The sequence below is a fragment of the Empidonax traillii genome, unplaced genomic scaffold (genome assembly GCF_003031625.1).
Source record: "Empidonax traillii isolate 1590-97213 ecotype Southwest subspecies unplaced genomic scaffold, ASM303162v1 scaffold665:size397641, whole genome shotgun sequence".
NCBI classification, from domain to species: domain Eukaryota; kingdom Metazoa; phylum Chordata; class Aves; order Passeriformes; family Tyrannidae; genus Empidonax; species Empidonax traillii.
The window spans coordinates 1,889-22,103 of NW_020955858.1; the positions used below are offsets into that span (position 1 = coordinate 1,889).

General features: G+C 43.7%; 1 protein-coding gene across 3 annotated transcripts in view; it reads left to right on the forward strand.

Moving 5' to 3' along the window:
- Positions 1-1,069: 1,069 nt before the first annotated feature.
- The window catches only part of MYO7A (myosin VIIA), an 85,986-nt gene continuing 66,840 nt past the window's right edge, over positions 1,070-20,215 (forward strand). For all 3 annotated transcript variants that reach the window (XM_027899396.1, XM_027899398.1, XM_027899399.1), the window contains exon 1: positions 1,070-1,131. In XM_027899396.1, coding sequence (XP_027755197.1) covers positions 1,114-1,131 — 18 coding nt within the window. In that variant the 5' untranslated portion in view covers positions 1,070-1,113. The remainder of the gene's footprint in view (positions 1,132-20,215) is intronic.

Genomic DNA, 20,215 nt, shown 5'->3' on the forward strand with positions numbered 1-20,215 from the left:
AGACTGTCTTTTTGGGACACAACACCTGGAGGTGATTGAGGGGAGAGTGGAAAGACTATTCCCTCCCATCTCCCCAAGAAATGTTTGCCTTTTGGTGGGGAAAGCATAAAAATAAAAGTTATAGTTAAAACCTGAAACAAAATATTTAGGATTTTTTTATGAGTATGGACCACTTTGTCACTGTCAAGAGAAATGTCTTGTGTCCTGGAAGATCATCCTTCATCAGCCTTCACATCCTCAGTTTCCCATAAGAGTTGTGTGTCTGAGACTGAGTACCTTTTTCTCTGCTTTTTAAGGCCTCAGTATTTTTACTATACTGGAAAACATTTCACATCATAAATACAACAATTATTGATTACCATGTACCAAGGATGGTTCAGAGATTAAAAGCTGCAGAAATTCAATTCTTTGAAAGTGTTTTTCACTCATACACACTCAACCCATTTAACTCTGGGAGTGCCATGAGGTGATGTCACACAGCAGCAAGCACAAACTCAGGAGCAGCATGGGACTTTCCCGTGTAAATCCCACAAAGATACAATTTACCCAACAACCTGAGCAGAGAGTAGAGATGCTCCGTCCAATCCAGGTCTTAGCTGCAGGCTGTTTTGGAGGATTTGGTATTTTCTTGGAAAATACTATTTTCTTTTACTGTCCTGAAATCAGTTTTGATGGAAAGATGAAAATCCATCCAGCCTTGTGGACCATTAAGGACAAGACTCCCCTTTTCCACGTGCTTTAAGTCATACTATGGAATCCAAAGACACATGTATCAGTGTGTTTGCTAGGTTAATCCTTTGATAACTTTCTAGGACTCAGTTTACAAAATATTACTTGCGTAAGCAACCTCCAGTTCCAGTCTCATTCACCATGGTGCCAGCATTAATCTGGATGTATTAGAGGATTGTCTCTCACTGTCTGGAATTAATATTACGAAAGCCTTGGGAGTTGCAGTTCTTCTAGTCCTCGTCACACTTAGCGCTGTGGAAACCATTCAGGGTTGAAAAAGTCCCTAAACTGGGGACTCTTAGTCAGGGGGACAATTCATTAATTGCTGATTTCTTTTGATTTAGGTCCATTCCTGGTGATTGCTGATGTGTTTATACAGGAACCATGGTCATTCTACGACAGGTAAGTGAAACGTTCCTGTCTTCAGTTTCTCTGGTTTTACTACATCACTACAGACACTAATAAAAATATTTCTTTTTTGGAGGGGAAGGGTCAAGTCAGGTTATTTTTGTCCTATCTTATTTCCCTAAAAGGACTGTTACAAGATGCAGAGATACTCATTAGCCTTAATCCTTGATTGGCTTAGAGGAAATCATTGCTCTGTGTGTGTAGTCCAGATTAACCTCATGCAATGTTCCACTTCTATTTTCTTATCTGGGATGGTCCAGAAGCTGCTTGTGAGTCCTGGATATGCAGAAGAATAAAACAACTTACTGTGTGACTTGAAAAAGGATCTGGTCAAAAATTGATTTTCAGTTTCCAGGAACAGTGCTGCTTTGGTTGTGCAAAAGTGGAGTCTTTTTGCACATTTGAAAGAAATTGAGGGATGGAGCACCTCTGATGTGGAGGAAGTTTGAGAGGGTTGGGGTTGTTCAGCCTGGAGAAGTCTCTGGGGAGACATTATAGCACCTTCTAGTACCTACACAGGACTTGTAAAAAAGAAGGAGAACAACTTTTACATGGGCATGCAGCAATATGACAAGGGGAAATGGCTTTAAGCTGAACAAGGGAACATTTAGATTAGATGTTAGGAAGAAATTCGTGACTGTGAGAGTGGTGAGGCGTTGGCACAGGTTGCCCAGAGAGCTGTGGCTGCCCCACCCCTGAAGCTGTTCATGGCCAGGTTCAATTGGGCTTTGAGCAACCTGGTCTAGTGGAAGATGTCCCTGTCCATGGCAGGGGGGTTGGAACTAGATGAACTTGAAGGTCCATTGCAATCCAAACCATTGTATGAGTCTGTGAATTGAAGAATTAAGTTCCATGGCAGGTCTCATGGTGATTCTGTAATCATTTAAGGCTTCAAATTGTAGTGTTTTCCCTCTGTCTAGGCATAGCATGTCTCTCTCACTGTAGCTTCTGAACTGTCTCATTGCTGTGTCTCACCTGGGGAGGACTGACAGCCCCAGCATGTGTCCTGAGCTGGGGCTGCGGATTGAGACACAAATATATTTGTCAACACAGTCAAGCATTGTCGCAGTGGAGCAAATCTACCCAACAATTTTGATTCAACTCTGTGTCTCCCTTGGTAAATATGCTTTTGCCTGCTTTTGTCCAGGTTTTTTTGGACCTTTGAAGGAACTCACATGGTTTCAGTTTATACCAGTGACACAAACAGCTGAGGATAACTTTTAGTGGAAGGAATGCTAAGGATCTCATGAAGCAACTGAGCTGCTCTTTATGGTGTTGCCCCGACCTGCCAGGACCTGAGCCCAACAAAAACAGGTCCCACTTTGGTAGGGGTGGGTAGGAGCTCCCTTCCAAAGGCTCCAAGGTGTTGGCCTCATGTACAAACTGACTGGTGCAGTTTGCAATGCCAAGGAAAATTGGTGTGGAAATTAAAACAAAGTAGGTTAAAAGGTCAGAATAGCCATTGAGAAATATCCTGTAACAACTCTGTCTAGGATGGTATCACTCCAGGCTGCCTGTCATGTCTCTCTGTCGGTGGGTACCCCTCTGTGGTTCGTAGTCTTCTGTGTTGATCTGAACTCACCCTTTGCAGAGCTCCAAAATAGAGCTTTCAAATAGAGCCTCTTCCTTGTTATCTAAAAACATGGTGTCTTGTCTGGGCAAGGAGGCAGCATGCTTCTGAAGTAATTCTGGGCACTCTCCCTGTGGGTTCAGATGCCAAGCAGTTGCTGACAAGTATCAGGGAAATAGGTTTGTGTTGAACTTGTTGCTTACTGCAAACGTCTTTCTGCAGCATGGGTAAGGTGAACAAGGATCCCTCTGTAATGAAATAAGGTTACCCAGTTGTTAGCAGATGCAGGCCCTTTCTGAGGACACTTTATACCAGTTTTCCCCATCTAAAGGTCCATTCTGAGTCATATTGGAACCACTTTGCTCTCTGTGGCCCAAAAGTCTGCTGTTTATGTGATGTTCAATTGCCAGTAGCAGCAATGTATGTATTTTGCCTCAAGTTTTGCTCTAAGATTTTGGGAATACATCTATGCTGTTCCTATCTTCGTTACTTTCCAGGGAGCTTTCTCTGTCTTTTTTTTCGCTCGTTCTTGAATGTGCACAACATAGTCATGCTTCTGCCCTCCCACCCCTTTTCCCCTGAAAACTTTCTCCAACAAGATCAAACAAAACTCCAAATCATCACCTGCAATAGATGAACTCAGAGCTTTTGGCTCTTACAGCTTTTTTTCCCTGTCCTTACCTTGCTATAAATTCAGGAATTTTGAAGATGAGCCCATGTCATTGCTCTACTTCCATTCTTCCATCAAAACAGTGTATACCAGGATCTCCCTTAGGGAGGACTGAGTGCCAAGAGCAGCACATGGCTCCAGCAAGGAGGGGAAAACACACAGAGCTCCTGCCCTGTATCTTCCACCCAGTAATCTGAAAGAAAAGCCAATATTGTTCCCCAGCAGGGGCCTGAAGGGAGCCAAACTTGTCAGCTTTAGTCACTAGCAAATTAGTCATGGCAAGTCCATTTCAGTGCACAAAGAAAGGGAAGATGGAAAAGGAGGACTTTCCTGAATTCCTGCCTTGGCAGTCTGACAAGTTTGTTTGTCTTTGCAGCACAGCAGCAGCTTGTTTGTGCATGTTCTGTCTGTTATTTAAAGCAGAGATGGTTTTGGAGCTGGAGTGGAGACCAGGAGGGTGCAGTGGTCCTGGCCATACAGCCTGGTAAGGTAGAGGGCTTTCCTAGTGGCAAATGGCAAATGACTGCTGCTTGGCTTTTTTTGCCAACTCCATCTTCTTGTTCATATAGGCAACCCTTATATAAGCCAGTGTTAAATCAAAGGTCACAGTGCTGCAAATTTGCTGTTGCTGGGCCAGCCCACCATAAATCAAACCTTCTTATCAACTGGGGAATAAAACCCACTTGCAAAATATTAAGTATTTCATGGAGGACCAAGTTCAGCATCAGGAGTTAGACTCGATGATCCTTCTGGGTCCCTTCCAACTCGGCATATTCTATGATCCCACAAATCTCATCCACTAAACTAAACTTAGCAGAAGATTTTATCTGTATTACTGTGGTCTCCTGACCTTGTCCAGACCACATGAGGAGTATTGCTGCTTTTGAGGGTTTCTCCCATTTCTTACAGGCTCCCCAGCCTTCTCCTGGGGTTATAGGGAGAGAAGTAGAAATAGGTGTTAAAAGAGACAGTGGAGACTTAATCCAAGCAGATAAAGGAATGCAAAGCCCAGCCAGAAATTAAGGTCCTGAGGGATCAAGCACTGTGGATATCTCATGCTAAAAAGCTCTTCCAATGCAAGGAAGGTGTTCCAGCTATTCTGAAACTTTGCAAGAGCCAAGCCTTGATCAGAGACTTCAGCTCTGCTTTCCTGGCTCGGCAGAGCTCTTAGGGAGGTGATTCTCGGGTTCCATGCCAAAACCTCGAAGTTTCCTTGCAGCCATCCATTCTGCAAAGTCTGGGCCACCTCTGGCATTTCTTTGAACATAAAGTCTCCAGCACAGCTGCAGCTTTAAACCCCACAAAACAAGTCCTACATGGACAAGACTGTCCTTGATATGTACATGTCTCTGTTTTCTGAGTGTATTTGTGACCTCTTGCTCTTGTGCCAGACTGGCCTTTAGCTAACATTGTACTTTCCCCTCCTTGCCATTTCTCAGGTATTTGTTTATCATTTTCCTTCCTACCCTTGGAATTAACCAAAATCTTATAAAACCTTATTGTCCCTGTTGTGAAACAAGTTCTGCAGCCCTCTTGTGATGGTGGCAGCCCTTTCTTCACTACTTATTTTCTTCTTGTTAAGACCAGAATTACACATTGCACTGAGGTGAAGGGGATTTGTGCAATTTGTTAATGAGCAGGAGTAGATTTTGTGACTGCTAGTGTTTTCAGAGTCTCGGTTTGATGCTCCAAGGAGATGTTTTCCTATACTGAGATTTAAGAACAGCAGAGACCAGCTTTTGAAATCTTTCAGTCCAGTCACAGACATCTCCCAGCTGGTCTCTGAGCACTGGCTTTACCTGCAGCTGACATACACCATTTTGAGTGTTGTTGGTAATACACATTTGGCTTTGCCAAGTGATTCATTGTGCTATTTATTTTGTTAGCAAGGAGGAAGGGGAGAGGGAGAAAAACAACGTTATTGTAGGTCTTCTCAGGGCTGATCTGTAATCATGTTATTATAAAAAGCAAAGTGTAACTCCACTGTTTGAATTCTCTTTCTCATAAACACTGAATAATTTAAGTCTTCTCCCATTTATGCCTCGTATCTCTCTGATCTATGAGTCTGAGGCTTCCCTGGATAGCTGTAATGCAGCAATGAAAAGTCCAGCACAAGCCAACCAAAGGGCACATTTGCATATAGATTGAAACATGAATCGTTGGGAGCCATTCAGTAGTTGCAGTGCTCAAGACATTTGGCATTTTAACAGCTCTTTGCATCAAATCCTTTCCATCACGTTTATGGGACAATTAAAGTGCTGGGGTTGCTGTGTACAGAAAATGAAGCTGCAGGCTAGGGAGATTTTCTTGCAGTGCTGTGGCTGTGGAATATAAATTATGTGATGTCAAATAAAGGTAGAGTGAACAATCTCAGCTGGGGTGTGGAAATACCCTCTTAGAGAGCCTGTCTGAAATGCATTTGTTCCTGCATCTTGATACCTCAGACAAGCCTCCAGGATCCATCTTCTCTGAAGTGTATGCACTGAAACCCTAATCTTTTTGAATTCAAGACAGAGAAGGCTTTGCATGAGAGTTGTTATATGTGTGGCGGAGTTTAGTTTTGATTTTTAAAGAGGCAGTAACAGAATACTCAGCCAATATTATTTGAGGATATAGGAAACTTCAAAGGACTCAATAACAAAATTTACCTCGACCTGATCTTGTGACCATGTTTCCCCAGGGAAAATCTACATCTCCAGGGACAGCTCTTGCAGAGCAGCTCACATATTATCCTGTCCTGCTTGATGGTAACTTCTCCCTGTCTGTCAGAGCCCTTAAGGTGCATTTAGCTTGCTTGAGACCTGACATCTGGAGCAAGAAGAGAGAAATTCAGCTTCTCGAACTGTTTCTTTCTCCTAAACTCTCCAACTCATCATGAAGTTTGGATTGGATATTAGGAAAAATTTCTTCACCAAAAGGGTGGTCAGGCATTGGAATAGGCTGCCCAGGGCAGTGGTGGAGTCATCATCACTGGAGGTATTTAAAAGACGTGTAGATGTGGCACTTGGGGCCATAGTTTAGAGTGTTAGATTAGTGGTTGGACTTGATGATCTTAGGGGACCTTTCCAACCTAAATGATGACTCTGTTGTTCTGTGGTTCTGTAAGCCTCTGAAGAAGTCTTGCTTTGAGTGAAAACAAAACAAAAAACAAACAAACAAACAAACAAAAAACCCCACAACACACAAAACACAAAAACAAACTTGTAATGAATCTTGAACCTCTCCTGGCCATTCTACACTAGCTGGTAAAGCTGGGGACTGTTGGCCCATCTAGCAACTCCTTTTGCTGGAGAGATGTTTGGGGAGGGAAATTAGAAATCTTTCATTTCCACTCAGCCATAACTTATCCTGCTGCTAGGGATCAACACAAGGGTTGATTTCCCTTGGCCCTCATTCCTGCCATTGAGCCTTTGATTACTGTCCTTAATGGGAGGAAGCATCTTCATCCCAGCTGTGCAAAAAGAGCAGAGCAAAGGAGCTCCTGTCCCATTCCTGTCCCATTCCCATGCCCATATACCCACCTGCTTCTATCTGCCCTCCACTTTCTCCCAGCTGAGTGATAAAGCTGTTAGCTGGACCACCTTGTTCACAATTTTGCCAGAATCAAATGGTTCGCATGTACGTTAAAAAAACTTGAACGTAGTTTATTATTAATTTTTTTTTTCCCCTGTTATTTTTACTCAGGTTGGTTCTCAGATGGGATATAGAGACTGACATTTGGAGGGATGTGGGTAAGAGGTAGACAGACATTTAAGGCAACATGGCAGCTGTAAGAAATGTTTGTGGTGTGACATCCTCAAAGGAGTGTGGGACCAAGCTTGTCATTTGCTCCTTGTAGAAATGGCTGCAGACAGGGAGCTCTCCCTGTTTGAGATGACCTTTGTCTTCATCAAATTCCTCTTGCAAAATTGGAAATATTTGACAGCAAGGCATTGAAAAGAGAACCCTCAACATTTCTTGGATTTTTGAGTTATAGAGACTTCTGTGGAATGGCCCTGATGTATACTAGTGAACGATTTGGCTTTTTTGATGTAAAATGTATTTCCTTTTCAAGGCACGGCATCATTTGCTAGCACGGTGTAGATTTGACAGCAATTTTCCTAAAGAAACACACTTAGCTTTGGCTTTCTGCAATCAGGTTCAAGAAGCTGAGCAAAGCTCCTGGAGCCCAGGGGAAGAAAAGCAATAACAGACCTTTTCAGTAGCACAAATTGAAAAATGGCATTTCTTTCTCAGGAGAAAGCTGAGCTGGGGGTATAGAGAATATCTGTTGAGATGCCATTGCCTGGTTGATAAATAAAGTAGTGTAATTGGAATTAAAAGCTGAATATTGGAGACTTCCAATAAGAACATCAAAACAATACTTTCCATATCAGCCTTTAGCCAAACTAAAGTGTTTTCATTAAAAGATTTGTTTATATGTTTTTCCTATTGCATTTCAAGTCTTGGTGAAATGGCATTCTCTAAGGAAAATTTACAGTAAGAACTTTGGAAGAGTGAATCCATTTTTAGTTGGTTTATAAATGCAACGAAAACAGAAGGAGGATTTAGATGTTTGCTAAAATACACATAAGAAGACTGTTCTGGGGGGAAAAAAAAGTCTTTAAGAGCAGAGAAAATTCAATACTGGGAGTGAAATAACTTGAGATACACCAGTGAGCCAGCTGCCACTTTAGATATGTCTACTGAGGCTTTCAACAATGGGAAAATGAGATGAGTAACTGTGGACTGGGACTTGGAAATTTGTATGGTGATGCTTTAGCATTTCCATTTCGCCACTCCTGGGTACATTTGCAGATACTGCTCTAGTGGTCAGCAGTACTGACCAGCTCGTGCAAGGGATGTGTTGAAATGTAAGGGAATTGCCTTTTCCTAGTTGGCCTCATCCACATGGATATGAATTTTAGTAACATGGGAAGGTGACACAGTGGATCAGTCCTCCTCTCCTCGCCTTCACAATTCAGCCTTGGCTTCTCTATTCACAAGGGAGGTGGCATTGGCAGAGGAAATAACCTACTTTCTTGCACTTGGCAAAGGTCAATCTTAGAAGTTTACAAGGATTTCACTCTCCTTTAGGCAACTTTTGTGAATGGAGAAAACTTCAGCAGTTCTAAGTTATGAGGACTTGTGTTCCTGAGCAGAAACTATTATAAAATTCTGAATGGAGTTACAGTGGGTTGAGGTTGGGAATGTATATGAAAAGTCCAGATTTGTTCAGACCCAGATCTGTCCCACCTGGCATTCTGTATCCAAAATGACTGTTGGTGAACACCAAGAGATGAGTAAGCATACAGTGTTATTTCCTCAAAATATGTTCCTATCCTTCAACTAATTTCCTGGCCTCCACCTACGAATTTTCAGCCTGGTCATTTCCCAAGCCTGAAGTGATTTATTTAGTTAGTAGTCCCTAATGAATCTCCCTTCCAAGCACCTATCCAGCTTCCATACTTCCCTAGATGTCCTATCCACCTTCATTGCTTTTTGCTGGACCTAGTCCCCACTGACTTTTGTTGATATCCCCTTATTTAGGGACTGGAAGAGTATTTTAAATAAGTATTTCTACAACCTCGTCCCATTCTGCCCTAGCCATCCATGTGGGCCACTGGTGACAACAGGATGCTACCATAGATGGTTCTGTGGTGTGTCTTAACCTTGCACACCCATTTTCATGTTCTGCCTGAGGCAATTCCACTTGCATCCTGATAGTATTGCTCCCCTCCAACTCTTCAAGCAAGAAACAGAATGTCCTCTGTCCTTTGACCAGAGCTGCTTTAGCGGAACCCAGGAGAAAAAGACCTTGGCTTACTTTGCACGCTAAAGAAGAAAGAACCAAGTGCTGCTCGTTTTATAAGATTAGGAAAAACACCTATCTGGGACAGTGATTTACCCACCATGACTTAGAAGCCTTTTGTGCAGACAGTGCAAATGCAATGTGAGCAGTTTATGTGCATCTCCTACCACCCAGCCAGGCGTTTTATTGCCAGCACCTTTGCTAGCAAATGACTCTTAAGGTCACACGCTTCATTTTCATGATCCGCAAATCACTTTGTGAGGGCATTTTACTGCCCCTTAACACCATAAAATTCAGTGTGAGACAGGCAGCCTTTCTCAGGAGGTAGATGCTTGAAATTAAGCAACATTTGCATCCAGCAAAATGCAGTGGAGGCATTAACTGTATTTCCATGCTGATACTGTCAGCCCATTCCTTGCAGAAATATAGACTTAATTAATATATCTATATGATAAATACTCTTGCAGTCTCAAAATTAAGGCTATAGGGCAATTATTGAGTTTCTCAAAACAACTGTAAAATTGATGAGTATTCTTCACATGAATTAATTTCCCTTTACATGATTTGGGTTTGCACATGAGCACCAATTAGCTGGCTGCTGCTGAACAAGCATCTCTGCCATGCTAGGCACCCTGAAAACCTCCCAACAAAACCGAAATTTTGGCTCTAGAATTGTAGTTGTATTTGTAATGCAACCCTTCTCAAACTGGGTAAAATGTGTGACCTTTGGAGGCCATATCCCCCTTGTGCAGTGTATGCAGAATGGACCGTTCATGTAATAAAATATCCATGAGGAATATTAAAAGTACCAATAATACAGGAATTATTTCCTGCATCAAATCATGCAGAGAGTATTTCTTTTATGGTTTTATTCTTCTGGTTACTAGAGTTCAGGATATCCATATGAAAGTCTTACCCCACTGGCAATCTTACCAGCCACCATTCCTTGACAATTTCATGTAAGAAATAGGTCCAGCTTAATTTTCCAATCTGTGACTATTGCTTTATTTGCAATGGCTGTTGATTACTTGGTGGGACTTAGATTTTGAAACAGGTTTCTGGGTTTGTGTGTGTAAAAGGACTGATGTTCAGAGTTTGGTTCATGATCACTTTCTAAAAGCTGAATCTCTTCAATATGTGCCCAACAAGCTGGAAACCATTAACTGTAAAGCTGTCCCAAGTTTGAAGGAATCCACGGTGCACATCTGTATGTGTCCTGATCCAACAAGTCAACTGTTTTGGCTATGTCTGTCAACTGCAACTGTGATTTCAACAGTGACGGTTGTCCCAGTCCCTGTCATCTTGTGCCAAGCTAAAAACTCCACTCTACCTCTATTTGCAACCTCTAGGTTAGGGTTTGTCTAGCTGAACCACCTGGTTCCTTCATGTCCTTAATTAATGTGGTTGTCCTCTGTGGTTATTCCAAAGCCTTCTGGAATTTCACATACTATTAGCATCAAAGTTTACTTAAAACCCATGGTGAAATCATAGGAAACAAATCTCTTGGTGCATTTAGTAATTCCAGAGAGTTACAGCAGATGGGGCTGGTATTGTGCTGCGCAGAGCTGGTCCACCTCCTCCCTCGGAGGGATCCACCACCAGCAATTTGGGAAGTTTTTCAAAGTTTTCCCAAGGCAAAGGGCCTTGAGGAATCCAGGCAAATGATTGCAATTAGCACCCTGATATGAGTTTCCATTTCAAGGTGGTGTTGTATGGAGCCAGCTTTGGAATCTTCAAAAACATGAAGCAAGCAATGAAATATAGATTATTTTTCTGGGTTTTAATAAATACTAGTATGATTCTTTTTGTTATCCATTTCATGATGAAAAAAACATTCACATGTTTAATTTTCTTCAGTTTTTTTTTCACAGAATCATAATATCATAGAATGGTTTTGTGTTGGAAGGGACCATAAAAGATCACCTCATTCCAACTCGACAACAACTTCTACTAGCCCAGGTTGCTCAAAGCCCCATCCAACCTTGCCTTGAATAATTCTGGGGATGGGACAGCCACAACTTCTCTGGGCAATCTTTTCTAATTCTTCACCATCCTTACAGTCAAGAATTTCTGCTTAACACCTAACCTAAACCTGCCCTGTGTAGGTCTAAAGCCATTCCGCTTTGTTCTATCCCTACATTTCCTTGTCAAAAATCCCTTTACAGCTCTCTTGTAGCCCCTTTAGATACTGAAAGACTGAACAGTCCCAAATCCAATTTCTTTTTGCATCTTGGAGTATCTTTTCTCCTTTCAGAAGGATACTACTTGCATTGCAGCATCTCTGCACCCTTGTGGCTGGTACCTAAGGAACAGGAACCAGTACTGAGATATTTTGAATTGCGTCATGAGCATAACTAGTGTGATTTGTTTGGTTTCAATTATGCTTTCTCCTGCCGTCCATTCCTCTCAGGGGCTGGCTTTTCAAACACACCTCTGGAGAAGTCCATTTCTCCCTTCAGCAGTCATATCACAAACTCCCTCAAGCTGCTATTGACTGAGCTGCAAACTGACCTTCCTCCAGACCCCCTCACTCTCCTCAGTAACCAACATAACCATCAGTGTATGCACAAAGGTAATGTGTAAAAAGGGCAGATCTGCTCCAATCTGGCGTGGCAGTGTAGGAAAAGCATTCCATTCACTATTTCATTCAGTATTTCCAAAGATGAGACGTGCTATTTAAGTAGGAGGACTTGTCTAGACATGTCAGTGTGAATTTGGCTAATGCAGACCCCTAGCATAGACATGTTTCTGCTGGGAAAATTGCATTTACACGAATATAGACAACTACTACATAGGAAAATAATATATTTGTACTAGGATTATGCAGTTCTTTGCACTAAGTCTACAACTCTGTTTATGCAGGAATAGCTGTGTAGATTGCAAGTCTCATCTCTATTTAATACATAGGAACTAATTGCAGACTATGTCTCAGACAGATGTAAAAAGTCAGGAAGGAGTGAACAAGAACTTGAAGTAAATATAAAGTAGCAAGCATCTTTCCAGAGCATGGAACATGAAGATGAAGCTGAACTCTGAAAGAGAATTTGACAGGTTGCATGCAAAAAATAAAAGACACTTTTATTGCAGATGGTGGAAAAATACTCTTTGTTTCCCAGGGAATAAGAAGAGCTAAAACAATTGAATTCATGTGGTGGTTTTTAGGCTTCTTTGAACAGCCTGCATGAGCCAGGCTGAGAAACATCCCTTCCAATTTACATTTCTGTGTAGCTTTTTTTTTTTTTTCCATTTTCCCCCTGCATCAGTACTGTACAGTGTAATTCAAACTGTGTCCTCTCTGTGAACCACTGTGATCTTGAAAATGCTGTTTGCCTCAGAGGTAGAAAAATGTCGAGTAGACATACCTATTTGCCTCCATCTGTTACATAGTTCTGTAGCTCTCGTGCTCATCAGCTGGGATTCTGCTTTCATGAATGAAATCAAAGAGTTCTTTGCCTTCACTCAGGGAATAAAGCTCATCCATGAGTGAGGCAGAGCCTCCATCAGCTCCACTCAGTGATGCCACAGCAGATACCTGTGCAGACAGCAGCTCCACTCGCCTGGGCATGCTGCCAGCTCTGTGTTCATAGAATCATAGAATAAGCCAGGTTGGAAAAGACCTCTGAGATCATCGAGTCCAACTCTTGATCCAGCACTGCCACGGTTACTAGACCATGGCACTCAGTGCCACATCCAGTCTCATCTTAAAAACCTCCAGGGACAGTGAATCCACCACCTCCCTGGGCAGCCCATTCCAGTGTCTGATTACTCTCTCTGTAAAAAATTTCTTCCTAATATCCAACCTAAACCTCCCCTGGCACAGCTTAAGATTGTGCTTTCTTGTCCTACTGCTGGTTGCTTGGGAGAAGAGGCCAACATCCACCTGGCTACAGCCTCCTCTCAGCTATTTGTGGAGAGTGATGAGGTCTTCCCTGAGCCCCTCTTCTGCAGGCTAAACAGCCCCAGTTCCCTCAGCCGTTCCTCATAGGACTTGTACTCCAGTCCCTTCACCAGCCTGGTTGCTCTTCTCTGGACCCACCCCAGCACCTCAGTGTCCTTCCTGAACTGAGGGGCCCAGAACTAGACACAGCACTCCAGGTGTGGCCTCACCAGTGCTGAGTGCAGGGGAAGAATCACTTCCCTGCTCCTGCTGGCCACACTGTTCCTGATCCAGGCCAGGATGCCATTGGCCTTCTTGGCCACCTGGGCACACTGCTGGCTCATGTTCAGCCTCCTGTCGATCAGCACCCCCAGGTCCCTTTCTGCCTGGCTGCTCTCCAGCCACTCTGTGCCCAGCCTGTAGCGCTGCAGGGGGTTGCAGGACCCGGCACTTGGCCTTGTTAAACCTCATCCCGCTGGAATCAGCCCATCTCTCCAGCTTGTCCAGGTCCCTCTGAGGAGCTCTCCTGCCTTCCAGCAGATCAACACTCTCTCCCAACTTGGTGTCATCTGCAAATTTGCTGATGGTACACTCAATCCCCTCATCCAGATAATCAGTAAAGTTATTAAATAGAATTGGGCCCAGCACTGATCCCTGGGGGACACCACTAGTGACTGGTCACCAACTGGATGCAACCCCGTTCACCAGCACTCTCTGGGCCCAACCATCCAGCCAGTTCTTAACCCAGAACAGAGTGCCCCATTCCAAACCATGGCCTGCCAGCTTTTCTAGGAGAATGCTATGGGAACTGGTGTCAAAGGCTTTGCAGAAGTCCAGACAGACCACATCCACAGCCTTCCCCTCATCTACCAGGTGGGTCACCTGATCATAAAAGGAGATCAGGTTGGTTGGACAGGACCTGTCCCTCCTAAACCTGTGCTGGCTGGGTCTGATCCCTTGTCTATCCTATGGCTGTTGTGTGATTGCACTTAGGATGATCTGCTCCATAACCTTGCCAGGCACTGAGGTCAGGCTGACAGGTCTGTAGTTTCCCTGGTCCTCCTTGCAGCCCTTTTGGTGTGACATTCGCCAGCTTCCAATCATCTGGGACCTCCGCAGTGAGGACTATTGGTAAATGATGGAGAGCGGCTGGGCAAGCTCTTCTGCCAGCTTCCTCGTTACCCTAGGATAGATCCCATCTGGTCCCATAGACTTGTGAGGATCCAAGTGACTCAGCAGGTCACTCAGTGTTTTCTCCTGGATTACAGGGCGGGTATTTGGCTTCCTGTCTCTGTCTACCAGCTCCAGAGGCCAGTTGTCCTGAGGACAACCTGTCTTACTGTTCTTGCTGCTCTCCCTGCTCCTGCACTGGGGCTTTGCTGTTTGCATTGTGAGCCAGTTGAGGGACTAAGCCAGTAAAACACTTTGCAGAAACACGTGAAAATGTTGCTGCTGTGTTAATTCCTTGATCTGGTTCACTGGAGGATCAAATCAAAGAAAGAATCACAGACTCTTTAAAGGTCATAGGGTCCAATCCCCCTACAATGAGCAGGGACATCTTCAACTGGATCGCATCGCTCAGAACCTGATCTTGAATGTTTCCAGGGATGGGCCACCTACTATCTCTCTGGGCAACCTGTGCCAGTGCTTCATCACCCTCATTGTAAAAAAACTTCTTCCTAATATCTAATCTAAAACTCTCTTAGTTTATAACTATTATCCCTTTTTCCTGCAAAAAAGTTTGTCCCCAGATTTCTTGTAACCTAAATCAACCCTACTTCAACTTGAATGTGTTCCCCTTGCCCTGTCATTACATGCCATTGTCAAAAGTCCCTTTCCAGTTCTCCTTTGAATCCTCTTTAGATACTGGAAGGGGCTCTAAGGTCTTCCCAGAACTTTTCTTCTCCAGTCTGAACAACCCCAACTCTCTCAGCCTGTCTTCACAGTAGAGGTGCTCAAGTGTTCTGAGATCTTCACGGCCTCCTCTGGGTTCACTCCTTCTTATGCTGGTGGCCCCACTGCAGATGGAGTCTCATCAGATAGGACATAGGGGGGCAGAATTCTCTCCCTCAGCCTGCTGACCACTCTGTTGGTGATGCAGCCCAGGATGCAGTTAGCTTGCTGGGCTGCCAGCGCACATCGCCCACTCATGTCCAGCTTTTCATCCACCATGTCCTTACCCTCAGGGTTGCTCTCAAATCCCTTTATCCCCCAGTATATATGGGCACTGGGGGTTACCCTGACCCAGGTGAAGGACCCTGCACTTGGCCTTATTGAACCTCATGAGGTTCTCTTGGGCCCGCTCATTGAGCTTGTGCAGGTCCCTCTGGATAGCATGCTTTCCTTAAGGTGCACCACAGAGTTTGGTATCATCAAAGGGATGGGAACAGGCAGCTGAACTGTATTGACTAACCATAGGGACCTGTTGGAACCAGCATCCCTCCCAAACAATGCTTAGAGAAGGAGATGGTATTCCCTTAGTACCCTCTTCCTAAGCAATATTTATTTATAGGAAAATGTCCACAATCTGTAATTCTGGGTGTATAAGGGCAAGGAGTTTCCATCATGCCAGCCATTGCAAACTAGAGAGCCTTTAGCTGAATTCTTGTTTGTCTGGGGGGACAGGGGTGACTGGCAGATTTAGAGCAGATCTGCAAGCTCCCAGTGTGATACCAGGGCAACCTCTCTACTCCTAGGGCCTGAAGGAATATATCTTGGTCTAACATTACAGAATTACATGCTCCCATTGAAAAGCACTCCCCTTCTGATTCTTCTGGCTTTATTTTCCCTCAGTCTGGTTTTCCAGATTTGTACTTCTTATAATTGCTCTGTCGTCTTCCTTTGGATTCCTTCCCTCTGCATTTAGGACAGGACCCAGCCACAGGGCTAAAAGGCTCAGTCTTCATTTCCTGTTCCATTTTGGCATCTTAGAAGATTTTTCAACCACATCCCAAGTGGTGTCCATCAGCTTTTCGTGTGAGACCTGATATGCAGGGCTCTGGCACGGCATTTGGGTGTGTGACACCCAAAGACAGCCTAATCTGCTTGTAGCATCAACGGATTGCCGGATTCTCCACTTCACTCATGACAGTAATGCCATAGGAGTCACAGATTAAATCTTCTATTTCCATGTTTGTCTGTATGCTTAAAATCCACTCCCGAGCCAAGAGGTCCCAAACAGTCAACAACAAGCTCCTTGCCAAAAGCCAGGGAAGAGGTCAGGCATCACTGGGAGCTGAGCCTTGTTACACCACTGGATTGTGCCCCTGTAAATCCGATTAAATCCATCATTTTTGCTCCCAGAGCCCTTGACTATCCCTCAGCACTAAATGAGAAAATGTGGGGACATGTGCCACGTTTATGTGAGATTTTTTCCCCTCCTCTCAGTATCGAAGTTATAGGGTGAGTGAGCGGTGCATTGACTATTGAATTATTTAACAACTCCTCTTGCATCTCTTCCTTTGCTTCAGGAAGCTTTTGTGTGTAGCATGTTACTGGGGCTGACAGCTGCTGCCTGATGTGCTACAAGAAATTGTGAAAAGAATCTTATTTATTTATGAAACAGGAAAATTATTAGGGTTACCATCTACCAGCATATGTGCTTCTCCTCTATGTTATTATTTGTTATTAAGTAGAAATTCAGGCTTTTTCTTCCTTTTTCACCTTTTCCTGATGATGGTGTCAAATGCACAACCAAAGATGTTGGCAAAGGATAGAGATGAGCAGTCCTGGTTATCCCTTGGATTGCACAGCTGTGAATCCAGGAGAAGCTCCATTAAACTGAGTAGGGTACGCTCATGTAATTGAGAGCTGAACTGCATCAGAAAGGTGATATCTAGAGGTGATGATATGTGTTTTTACTAGAGCACAGACATTCTACTGCCAGAAGGATTCAGGTAGCTGTTGAAAGTCTGAACTGGCATAATAAGCTGCAGTCTGCTCTCCAAATCACGTTGAAACTTGCAGCTGGAGGAATGCCTATGTTTGCACTGGTGTCTGTGTGCATTAAAGATTTTCTGCTTCGAAGATAAGCAGTGAGGGAATAAAGGACTAAGCTCTGGAGACCTGGATATGTGATTGTACCCATTTTTATAAGGAAAAAAAAAACCTAAAAAACCAAACCAAAAAACCTAACAGCTTGAACAGGTTATTTTACATCACTTGTCAGAGATATGGCCCACAGATAATATTTTGCACATGCAGTGCATCAACAGCCATTCTGCAGGATCTCATTCTTCTTTTTTTAGAAAAGTAAGTTTAGTGCTGCAGGGAGTAATCAGTGGAGCACTGCTGGCCTGAGTCCACAGACAGCCTTTGCTAACCACCAATTTTTCCGTATCCTTCTGCAATTTACCTGAGTATCAGCCCTTAGAGCCTTTCAGCATCCATGCAAAAGGTAGGAGTCACCTTAGCTAGTTTTGGACAAATGTGCTGCAGTTCTGTACCTCCAAACTGTCCTCTCCACACAGTCCTTTAGGTTATCATCATCTGACCTAGTTTAATTACCTTCTTTATGCAGAGGTATTTATTTTTCTCCCTTGAATGTAGGATAGAATAGGATATTTCATTTAAAAGGGATGATCATCTAGCAAAGGTCTGCATGTCTTGCTCATAGGTGAACACAGGCACTGGGTGAGTCCCACCTGACCTGTTTCACTGAATAACCCAGCTTTTCAGTGCTAGCTGCAAAATAACTGGTTCAAGAACACTTCTTCAGCCCTGGCAGTGTGTGATGTATTTTCTTTGGGACTGAAAAACAGGCTGGGGCAAAGAAAAACAAGCTTTCATTAAATAAGGTGCTTCACCTTCTGTGAGGGTGCTTCACCTTCTCTGAGAGTGCTTCCTGCAGGTGGAGTCTCCCTTCTTTCTTCAGCAGTGAGGTCCATGACATTGTGATAGCATTTAATGGGAGCTCAGGTCTCAGCAGCAGCATAAACCTATTGCCCACATGTGTCACATTAGTTCTTTAGGATAAACATTTACCCCTGGTACTATGCATGTGCACAAGGTGTGTCACAGCAGGACCTTGATCTCAGCTGTGACTGCTGCTGCAGAGGTGTAGTAAATCATCAGAGCAGGGTCCAGCATGGCTCTTCTGGCTCATACTTCTATCTCTGCAGTGAAAAGTCTAATGTTACCCCAGGGAGCTGTAATCTAAACCGGATGGCATTGCTGACGGGCTGCCAGCCAGCTAAAGGTTTATTTTCCTCCACTGTGTCCCTCCCCTTATTGTACTAAGAGTGTTTATTTGTTTCCCACATAATGCATAGCACGTTCCCTCAGAAGAAGCAGGCTGATAGGAAGCTTAATGCTGTTGCTCTACCCCTTGATGTATAGAGAAGGGAGGCTGTTTTCCAGGCTGGGTCATCGGTTCCAAGGAATGGGGTTTCCCATTTCCAGGAGGCAGCACACTCAGGCTATTCAGACAGACCTCACTGCAAACACTGTCTCTGGCTGACATGTGTGATTCTGCCTAAGAGCCCCCAGAAAATCTCCTGCTAGCAGAGGAGCAATGCACAAAATATGTAGTGGAAATGTGTGAAATTACAGATCTTCAGCAGCCCCAGTGTCAGGTAAAAAATAAACATACCCGCGTAATAGGGCTACCGAGGCTAGATTCAGCCCTCCAGGCTCCCATCTCACTTCTTTGGTTCCTATTCCAAGGATAAACTAGAGCAAAAAATTCCAGGCCTCTGTCCCTTAGCTCACTCTTTGGCAGCGCACAGGGATATACAGCCTCAGAAATATGGTATAAGGTGTAGCTGAGCAATGATCATATTGTCTGCTCCAGTGTAAGGTGAGATAAATACTCCAGCTGCTCTCTCTCAGATCTGCTGCTCCCACAGTGTTCCAATTTCTGTGGCACAGCACTGAGGAGATGTGTGCTGGTGAGCAAAGAGCATCTGTAGGAACCTACTCAAATCCAAAAAGCCCATCCTATGGGTCCCTTTGTACATATTTGTTCAGTCCTTCCTTCCACATGCATCCTCCCATTGTTTTTTAGCTTTGATTTGACAACTTTCGTACTTTCTAGGGGAGCAGAATTGCAGTCATGTACAGCACTGTGTCTTCAGCTCATGCTGGACGTAGACATCTCCCATGGGATTGCTACGTTCGCTGTCTCCTTCTCCCTGCATTACTGTCACATCTCATGTACGTTTTTCTTGCTCCTTTGGTAGGCACCCTTCCTGTTAATCTCTCACCTGTCTTCTTATACATGAGACTGAGTCTCTTCCTGACTTCACTTGCACAACTACAAGAATGATAACCTCTTTGTTTCAGGGCTTTGTAATATAGCTTAAACCTACAATGTCACCTGTCCTTTGGGCAAGGATTTCCTCACTGTCGTCACTGCTGTTCATCAGTGAACAGAAGCAGCTCAGTATGAGTTTGCTGTACCCATCATCTACTGTTGTCCTTGGTGACTGTGTCCCATCAAAGGGACCTATGAAGCCTTTCTTCATCTAGAAAGCTTTCCTCCAATCATATGGAACCAGAAAATTCCATGTGGAATCCACATCCAATCATTAAGGTTAGAAAAGACATCTAAGACCATCGAGCCCAACCATTAACCTAACACTGCCAGGTCCACAAATAAACTCTGTCCCTATGTCCTCTTCTTTATGGACAAATGGATTCAAAACCCCATATAATCAATTCATCAGTAGAGTTTTGCATTAAAACACTGATAAATGAGAATGTCTTAGTAACTGAACCATTATGTAGTCATACATTAGTCTGGTCTGTGTAAATGACAACAATTTAGATTCAAATTTTTTATGGAAGAAATCAGGGCCTAGCTATAGTGGCCTGAAATTCTCTAAACGAGCAGAAAAGCCTTTCCTAGATGAAAATGAGAAATCTCAATTGTATATGAGATAGGACAAGAAAAAAGAAAATCTGGGGTGACTGTAAAATGCTTTGTGCTGTTCTGGTTGGGCCAGCAGTCCTGATTAGTCCTTACTAGAACAGTCCACCCTATAAAGAAGGAGAGATTGCAGAAGTGGGTCTGTGGAGCAGCCTGATGTAGAGTCAGTGCAAACTCATTATATCCATGATCCTTGTGTTCAGTCTGTTCTCATCCACAGCCCAGGCTCTTCTCTCACCTATAGGCACAGAGACTGTGCTGTGCTGAACGCCTTCCACTCAATTATTTAAAATTCAGTTGCT